Consider the following 9,191-nt stretch of genomic DNA (forward strand, 5'->3'; position numbering starts at 1 on the left):
TCAGTATGACAGGGAGTCACCTGATCTGGCTGACATTTGTACAAGCACACAGAGGCCACCATTAGGAGAGAGATGGGCAGGAGGGCAAGAGTGAAAATGGGAGAAAGGTTCAGAAAAGAAAGACTGCATGGCCGGAGGGTGGAAGGAGGGAGGGATCCCAGAGGAAAGTCAGTAAATTGAGCCCTGGACTTGCTTCCATGGAATAAGAAGGAAGAGAAGAATCTTCTAGCCTGAGCAGCTTCCTGGGGTGAGGAAGACAGTGTGGGGAGCGGCCCGGGTTTGGCATTGAACTGGCTGAGTTTGAGAAGATGTTGAGCAGCTGAATACTCAAGTTTAGAGGCCGGAGCTCTCAGCACGGAGATGGCGTTTAGTAGTGAGACCAGCAAGGAAGGATGGAAGGGGCCTGGAGATCCTGTGCTGGGACACACCGTGCCCAGGAAGGAACAGAGGAGCCAGTGTGAAGGCCACGTACACCTGGCTGGGGCGGCCGCGAGCAGGAGCTGGTCGGGTGGGAGTTTTTTCCAGTGAGAAAAGGTGGAGCCTGAGCCCTGCTGATTTGGGCATAAGAGGACCATTAGTGACAAGGTTTGGTGGCCCCACGTTGGTGGGTTGCGAGGAGGCATCTGGGATGACTGCGGACTCTGGCTCGGCTGTGGGCAGAGGCTGGGCAGGTAGCCCCACAGAGGAGGCTGGGGCCGCGCAGCTGAGAGGCAGCAGGGGTCTGGGTCTGGGTCTGGCCTGGTCTCAGGAGAGAGGCTGAGCGTCGTGTGGAGAGTGAAGAGGCGTGCCACCATCCCCGTGCCTACAGGGCACAGAGCGGGCATCGACAGGGCAGCTGCTGGGGAGGAGGGCTGTGCTCTGATGCACCCAGACCTCCTGAGGGGACCGAGCTGATCAAAAAGCATGGGCACAGCCACTGCGAGGCAGCAAGATGCAAACCTCGTAGAGCAATGCAGAAATTATCATCTAAAGGTGAAGGCAATGTGAGCACCATTTTTTGATAATTGAAGAAAATTTAACAATTAGAAAACAGACACTTTGATCAATAAGACCAAAGTTAACAAGCTTTGGGGTTATTGCAACTTGACTCAAATGGCGATCCCAGAGGAGGGGGAGGGGAGCCCCCGGTGCCCACCGTGGGCATTGAGCTCCGGTCCCTCACCACTGGACCCTCCCTGCCAACACCTGGTCACCTCCTTTACTTTAATGTTCCTTGTGCAGGGACCTGTCAGGCTCTCGACTGGCCCTCAGGGTTGATCTTCATGGGAGACTCCTGGTTACCAGTTTAGAGCCTGGCAGGGCTTTGGGTCGGGAGGCTCGGCCCTCGGCCCAGCTGAGGGCTCTCCTGCCCTCTGTTGTCACCTGGTGGGGTTCCTTGTACATGGATGTGGCAGCAACGAGAGGCTGTTTGGACTGGTACAGCAAGGAGGCCGCCGCTGCCGGGAGGGGGGGAGAGGGGAGGAATGGCCGTTATGAAAATTCATGGGGACTCTCCCTGTGCTCAGAACATCCTGAAGAGAGTGGAGGAGCGGTCTGAGCGTGAATGCACCGCCTTGGACGCCCACAAGGAACTGGAACTGGTGAGCGTGCGTCCCCTGTATTTCCCAGTAACTGCTTCCTTGTCACACCTGCCTTCCTGCTCCTGCTCCCTCACGTGTCGCTGTGTCTTTGGGAAATGCAAACTGATTTTAGTATTGGCTTTTGCAATCCCAAGAAGAGCCACTGGGTCTAAGCGGCAGGCCAGGGGTGTCCTGAGCAGAGTGAACGCGGTCTTCCTCTGCCGGGACTGATGTGTGCAGGGGACGAGGTCGCAGCCCCGCGCTTCCCCCATGCTGACCTCTGCTGCCACCCACAGGCCTGTGTGTCCGATCAGCTGGCTCAGGCAGGCATCTGGGGCGCTCGGAGGCTCCGCGCCGTCCACGCCTGTTTCCAGTGCCTCTGCTCCTGTGACTCTGAGGCTGGTGGAGCCCCGCCCCGCCGTCCCGGCCTCCATGGCTTCCCAGTTCCTAGAGCTGCAGCTGGCCTGGGGCTGCGAGAGGACTCACGGGCCCTGCGAGCCCTGGAGAGAGCGCTTCCTCCTGGAAGCTGCCTGCAGAGTAGAGCTTGTGCGGGAGGGGTCAACAAATGTGTCCAGTCTTGCTTGCTGGGCTCTCGTGGCTCCTTCTTGTCTCAAGTGCTGTCTCGTGTGTGTCAGCTGGAGCTGTGGGTCAGTTCTTGGCAGCTGTTTGGGGGGCCACTTTGTCATGCTAGTGACCCCACAGATGACAAGGATGGGTGTTGGGAAGTCCTTTCCACTCTTTGTACTGGAGATAGCAGCTCAGTAAAAGGATGAGCCTCAGTGGGCATCTGATCGTGGCTCTGAGACATGTTGAGTCACCAGGACTTTGGAAGTTAATGCAGTGGTTTCTCCTCCTGTCCCTTACTCAGACCAGTTGGCCACCAAAATCCTTCTGGCAATTACACCCTTCGAATACTAGGGAGAACAGCACTCCCTTCCCAGGCTAGTGGGAGAAAGACTGGAGCCCTGAGTAGGCTGGTCGGGGAGGGTCGGTGACCTGAGTCAGGAGTGTCTTTCAGAGCTTCTGCTCACCCCTCGAACTTACATACCTGATCAGATGGGAGTTTATTACAGCCCCTACCAGGCATCTGACTGCACTGGGGCACAGAAGGTGAGTCTAGTGACCACCAAGGCCTGTGAGAGGCCCACGTGCCCCAAGGGGTCCCCCTGTGGTCAGAGTGTTTTCTATTGTTTAAGTTCTTTTCTGCTGTCCTAATACTCCTATTTCTCATAGATTACTTTTTTTTACAAAGGTTTTTTTTCTAATTTACAAAAGCAATTGATGCTCAATACAAAAAAGTTCCGACAATGCTTGTAAGTAAGAAGATGGTAAAGACCACACCAGTTATCCCACACCCACTGCTGACATGCTGGTGCTTGCCCTTGCAGACTTTTTTCCAAACAGATGCATGCACACACAATTGTATCCTTGGCAAAAAGAGATTGTGGCTTATAAGCCGGCTTTGCTCTCCATTTTAGTGCATGTAAATGTTGCAAATTTTAATGACTTTAGAGAACTTGGTTATATGGCTATATTAGCGCTAATCAATCCCAGTAGATGGACATTTGGTCGATGACAGTTTTTCTCATTCCGCTGCACACATCCAGTCCACACATCTTTGGGCACCATCCTCATTCACAAACACTGGGTGCCTGCTGGGTGCCGAGCTCCATTCTAGACACCTGTGACCCAGTGCGGAATATTGTCTCTGTAATTAGTCTCCAGAAGTCCCAGGAAATGCAATTTTATTAGGCTTCTTGGTACCTAGGCTGCCTCCCAGGAAGGTGGGGGGACCCTCACTCCCCCACAGTGTGTGACAGGGCTCGGTCCACACACCTCGCCAACTTGGAGCCTTGTCGGCTTGTCCTTTCCAGTCTGACAGATGAGTAAGGACATCTTATTGTTTCAGTTTGCTAACAGCCTGACAAGTTTTCCCGCTTTGCCTTTGTCCCAGAAGGCACTAGAGAAGGGAGCTCCAGCCTGGTTGAGACGGGCCAGTCTCAGCTGTGGGCACAGTGTCCGACCACAGCGACTGTTCAGCCCTCTGGGGCCTGAGTGGGCTGCAGGAGACCTGATGTGTTCTCCTTTTCATCCCAGGTGGTAAAAGCGTGCAACGAGGGTGTCAGGAAAATGAGCCGCACAGAGCAGATGATCAGCATCCAGAAGAAGATGGAGTTTAAGATCAAGGTGAGCCTGCACCCATCGGCATGGCCCTGACCCAGCCCGGCTGGCCTGGAGCATGGGTCACTGGCCAGGCTCCCCAAATGGCCACCCTTGGGTGTCAGTGCAGTGTCACCTCCCAGGAGGCTGTCCCTAACACCCCAGCTGCAGGGCGCCTCTTAACCCCCTAGTCTCCAGGCCATCGCATCAGCCTAGACCGTCTTCTGAGAGTCGGTGTGCAGGGACCCTGCAGCCACCTGCTGTCATGGACTGGCTGTGTGTTTACACCAAGTACCTGACAGGGAGCAGCCTGGGATTCTTAAAGCTGGAGATTTGAAACCCTGACAGAAGTTATGAACCTTCTCCCCAACTTTACATAAAGCTTCAGGCATCTGTGAGCCGGAGAGCCCCAGTTTCCGGTGACGTGGACACATGAACATGTAGTACCCACCAGCGGTCCCTGAGGTCGTGCTGGGTTTGGGAGCTGAGCCCCAGTCGAGGTTGCAGACATGGCCTTGTGACCCCCACATGGCTCCACCTGCCAGTCTGACAGCCAGGTGCCAGGAGCCTGCCCCTGAGCCTCACAGTGGGGACTTCACACACCCAGCCCTCTCCTCTCCCCTGTGAACGGGGACCCTCCTCCAGGTCTGCATCACACAGGCTGAGCCTGGTGCGGGGATGATCACAGACACACAGAGGTGCTCCCACGAACATGGAGTTACCGCATATAGATACATCCGTACACACGGACACAGTAGACACAAACATATACATAGAAGCACGCGGGGATGTGTATGCAACAGGTAATCACAACTGCACACACAGGCACACACACACACACCCTGGCCTCCGTGTTTGCCCGGGGCCCCCCTTCCTCCCACCAGCACTGCATGTGCTCTGGGCTCAGCACAGCCCCCACACTGTCCCTCATGCTCATCGCTCCAGTGAGGGCCCTGGGGGACCTGGGGGGCCGTGGGGCACAGCCATCCTGACGCTGCCCCCCCCCCAGTCGGTGCCCATCATCTCCCACTCCCGCTGGCTGCTGAAGCAGGGTGAGCTGCAGCAGATGTCTGGCCCCAAGACATCCCGAACCCTGCGGACCAAGAAGCTCTTCCAGGAAATTTACCTTTTTCTCTTCAACGACCTGCTGGTGATCTGCCGGCAGATCCCTGGGTGAGCGGCCGGGCCCTGCTGGCGCTCCAGGGGTGAGCCTGCTGCGGGGCGCAGCCCAGGGAGGGCACCTGAGGAGGTGGCTTCCCTGCGGCCGGGGCGGCCGGGGGACGGCGGGATGGAGCTCAGGCTCGGCCAGGTTTACGGTCAGCTCCGCTCTTGTCGGGCCTTGGGCCTTGGGGCCTTAATTTAAACCCCCGGGTTCAGCTTCCCCTCCCGCTGAGCGGGGCTTTTGCAGGCACGTGGAGAGGCCGGCTCAGTGCCTGCCACGCGCGGGTGGAGGGACAGGTATCAGGCGGGGCCTGCTGGGAGGCGGTGAGGAGGGGCTGGCGCTGGGACCCCTGGGCTTCGTCCGACCGACATGCTCACCCTGCCACCCTTGGTCCCCAGAGACAAGTACCAGGTGTTCGACTCGGCCCCGCGGGGCCTGCTGCGCGTGGAGGAGCTGGAGGACCAGGGCCAGACTCTGGCCAACGTGTTCATCCTGCGGCTGCTCGAGAACTCGGACGACCGGGAGGCCACCTACATGCTGAAGGCGTCCTCTCAGTGAGTGCCCGTCCCACCCCCGCTCCGGCTGCCTTCCCAGGTGGGGCGAGGCCCCAGGGCTGAGCGCACACACCTGTGGGGAGGGTTTCTGTCCGGGGTTAGGGATGGGGTTAGCATTGTCGTGTGTGTGGGCACATGTTCTCTCAGATGTTGTAGAACCCTTGGCCAGACTGACCAGGGGACCACCATCGCTGTGTGGTCTCAGGCCCATCTCATCACCTCTCTGAGAAGCCAGGCTACCTTCCCTGCAGCCCCCGGGGCTCTGAGAGGCACCCTCCCTCCCCCAGAGTCACAAGTGGCACCCCGCCCATGCTCATCTAGGTCCAGTCCCCACCGCCTGGGGGAGGGATGGCACTGGCCCTCCCCAGCAGACACTTTTTTAAAAATTGAATTTATTGGGATGACACTGGTTTGTAAAACCATACAGGTCTCAACTGTACAGCTCAACCAAACACCATCTGCACAAGTCTCTTTCCCTCCCCATACCCCCCTTTGCCCACCTCCACCTACCCCAGCCCCCTCTTGGCTAATCCCTTCACTTTCTTTCATCCAGTCCCCCTCCCCCCTCCCCACAGCAGGGACACTTCTGACAGCTTGTGGCTTCCGGGCAGCTGCCCCCCTGCCGAGCGCTCTTTCCGTGGGTTAACTTTGGGGTGTTACACAGGGCTCGCCTTCACCAACTGACTTTTTTTTAATCATCACCAGGGGATATTTTTTCCATTGCTTTTCAGAGAGAGTAGGAGAGAGAGAAAAAAACGTTGATGTGAGAGACACACATCAGTTGGTTGTCTCCGGCCCACACCCTGATGGGGCCCCAGGATCGAGCCTACAACCCAGGTACGAGCCTTTGATCAGAATCGAACTGGAGACCCTTCAGTCCTCAGGCCGACACTCTAACCCCTGAGCCAAACCGGCCAGAGCTAACTGACTTTTAAAGGGAGGTTTGTGGGGGGTTTTGAATATATCTTTATTGAGTTCAGAGAGAGGAAGGGAGAGGGAGAGGGAGAGAGAAACATCAATGATGAGAGTCACTGATCAGCTGCCTCCTGCACGCCCCTGACTGGGGATCCAGCCCGCATGTGCCCTGACCAGGAATCGAACCGTGACCTCCTGGATCCTAGGTCAACGTTCAACCACTGAGCCACACCGGCCGGGCTGGGCTAACTGACTTTTTAAAGCGCACCAGGGAGATTCTGTCAGCCTCCCAGCCTCTCGGCTGATTTCTGGGCACCACGTCCGGAGGCAGCCCCGGGCGAGGCTCAGGACCAAGCCGTGAGCTTGCAGGACACTGGACACCACACCCAGTGGGGGCCTTGCTCTGCAGTTGGCGCATTTGTCTTCTTTCCTGTCCCAGGAGTGAGATGAAGCGCTGGATGACCTCGCTGGCCCCCAACCGGAGAACCAAGTTTGTTTCCTTCACGTCCCGGCTGCTGGGTAAGTGGCCCTCTGGGACAGGGACACCTCTGGGCAGGACAAGTGAGGCCTCCGTGGCATCCGTCCCAGGTGCTTCCTGAGGCCGTCTTCCTAGAGGCCCACGTGGCCTCCCGGATGCCCACTTTGACTGCCAGTGGTCCCATATGCCAGCTGCTAGCCTAGTACCCGGTGGAGAACATGGGCGTGCTGAGCTCTGCAAACACTGGGATGGTTACTGAAGGAATGTCACTGGGTCCGCAGTGACAGGTACCCCGGGGAAACCACAAGGAATCTGGGCCCAGTGTTCTTTGGGGCTGCCAGTTGTCTGACAACCTTACAAAATATGAAAGAGCGCCAGTCCAGCTGCCTGCTGGGAGCTGCCCCGCCTGACAGTGCCCACCAAGTCCCGAGCTACCCACACTTGCTCCTGGGGTCTCGTGCAGGTTCGAGAAGGTTCTTCCGAAGCCTGGAGTAAGCCTGCTCCCCTTTCACGCGTGTAATGTTTTCTCCGAGTCCCCGGCTGTCTCCATCTCACTGTCTTTGGAGCCGAGCCCCCTCCCTCAGATCACCTCTTCTCAGTTCCTCAGACAGGCAGCGCCGTCCCTGCTCACCGGGTGGTGTCTGGGGTTTGCTGGGTACGGGGCGGGCAGTCACCCGTGATGAAGACGTGCCACCCCTCTCCCCTCCTGTCAGACTGCCCCCAGGTCCAGTGTGTGCACCCGTACGTGGCCCAGCAGCCGGACGAGCTGACGCTGGAGCTGGCAGACATCCTTAACATCCTGGACAAGACGGAAGACGGTAAGGCGGGGCTGCCCGCGTCACCCACCCGTGGGGACTCTGTACCCAGCCAGCACCAGCCTGAGGATGAGGTGGGGCGGCTCAGCCCCAGGTAGAGAAGCTGCCCTGGCACATCCCTGCTTTCCTAGACTGCTGTGCCCATCCTGGCTTCCTTGGCTTTTCCTCTACCCAGAGAATGTGCTTCTCCCAGGGCCTCTGCTCTGCTCCCCGGGACCCACGAGGTCTGCCTCCCCCTTTGTAGCAGGCTCAGCCTGAGAACCCCACTCTGTGCCTTCTCCTCTGATGGCCTGGGCTTGGCCCACCACCCTCACCCTAACCGTGACCCTGACTCTAGACTCTATTTGCAACAAGCTTCCAGGTCAGCCTTGACCACCAGCCCAGAGCCACCCAACCACCTCGCATCCACCCGTCAATGGCATCAGTGCCAAATGAGGTTCACTCCCCTCCCCTGAAAAATAGATCCCTTATTTCCAAATCAGTTGCTCTTACCAGAATCCCCCAAACTGCACAAAGCATCTCCCCTCCCCCAATTCCTCCTCCCCTTTGAGGTCCTGGCTAGAAGGCCTCAGGCTGGTGACCTCCAGGGGAGGCCATTTCTACTCCCAAACTCCAGGGCTCACCTGGCATTGGAACCGCAGGATTCCCCCTCAGCCCCCTCCCCTGCAGAGTAAAACAGCCCAACACCCCGCCCACTGAGGGCTTGGGAGTGGGTTCCAAGGTCAGTACATTTGGGACACACTGTGGCACAGAGCATAGCTGGATCCATCGCGGCCATGTGCACACTGCTTCCTAGGGGGCGTCAGGGCAGTGCCTCCCCAGCATGTGGGGCAAACCCAATCAGAGGGTCTCCGGCAGGGGCTCTCGGAGCAGGCGCCTCTGGACAGGCCCCCCGGGCTCCTGTGTCTCCCTCCCCTGTGCCAGGATAGCTCAGCCAGGCCCCTGCGGGAGCTCCTGACCCTCCCCATCCCCTCCCCGTGCAGGGTGGATCTTTGGAGAGCGTCTGCACGACCAGGAGAGAGGCTGGTTCCCCAGCAACATGACCGAGGAGATCTTGAACCCCAAGATCCGGTCCCAGAACCTCAAGGAATGTTTCCGTGTGCACAAGATGGATGACCCTCAGCGCAGTCAGAACAAGGACCGCAGGAAGCTGGGCAGCCGCAATCATCGGCAATGACTCCAAGTCCCCAGCCCTGCAGGGGGAGGTGGGCCGGCTGGAGCAGGGCCTGGCAGGCAAACCCAAGGATCGGCTCGTGGAGGGGCTCTGGGGGAAGGTGACCTTGTGCAGGAGTCACCCTGACCCTCATCCCTGCCACATGGTGAATGCTCACGTGTCTTGGTCCCTTGCTTGCAAACTGGAAAAACGGTGCCCACATCTTTCCTCCAATGCATTTGTAAATGAGAAAGTATATTTTAAACAGTATTACACCATCTCTCCCTCTTGTCTCTTAGAGGGGATAGAAGGGACTGGCATGCTCCAGGGGCCTTCCCAGAAACTGGGAGAGGCCCCACACCCAGGGTGTCCCTGGCCGAGGGCAGGTGCAAAGG

At 58.1% G+C, this 9,191-nt stretch overlaps 1 protein-coding gene across 1 annotated transcript in view; it reads left to right on the top strand.

The window, feature by feature from the left end:
* NGEF (neuronal guanine nucleotide exchange factor) overlaps positions 1–8,820 on the top strand; it is a 46,163-nt gene extending 37,343 nt beyond the window's left edge. The window contains exons 8-14 of the mRNA XM_016204632.2: positions 1,506–1,580; positions 3,657–3,746; positions 4,729–4,892; positions 5,280–5,435; positions 6,790–6,869; positions 7,542–7,646; positions 8,627–8,820. Coding sequence (XP_016060118.2) covers positions 1,506–1,580; positions 3,657–3,746; positions 4,729–4,892; positions 5,280–5,435; positions 6,790–6,869; positions 7,542–7,646; positions 8,627–8,820 — 864 coding nt within the window. The remainder of the gene's footprint in view (positions 1–1,505; positions 1,581–3,656; positions 3,747–4,728; positions 4,893–5,279; positions 5,436–6,789; positions 6,870–7,541; positions 7,647–8,626) is intronic.
* The last annotated feature ends 371 nt before the right edge of the window (positions 8,821–9,191 follow it).

The sequence above is a fragment of the Miniopterus natalensis genome, chromosome 8, assembly GCF_054644295.1.
Source record: "Miniopterus natalensis isolate mMinNat1 chromosome 8, mMinNat1.hap1, whole genome shotgun sequence".
In the NCBI taxonomy this organism is placed as follows: Eukaryota; Metazoa; Chordata; class Mammalia; order Chiroptera; family Miniopteridae; genus Miniopterus; species Miniopterus natalensis.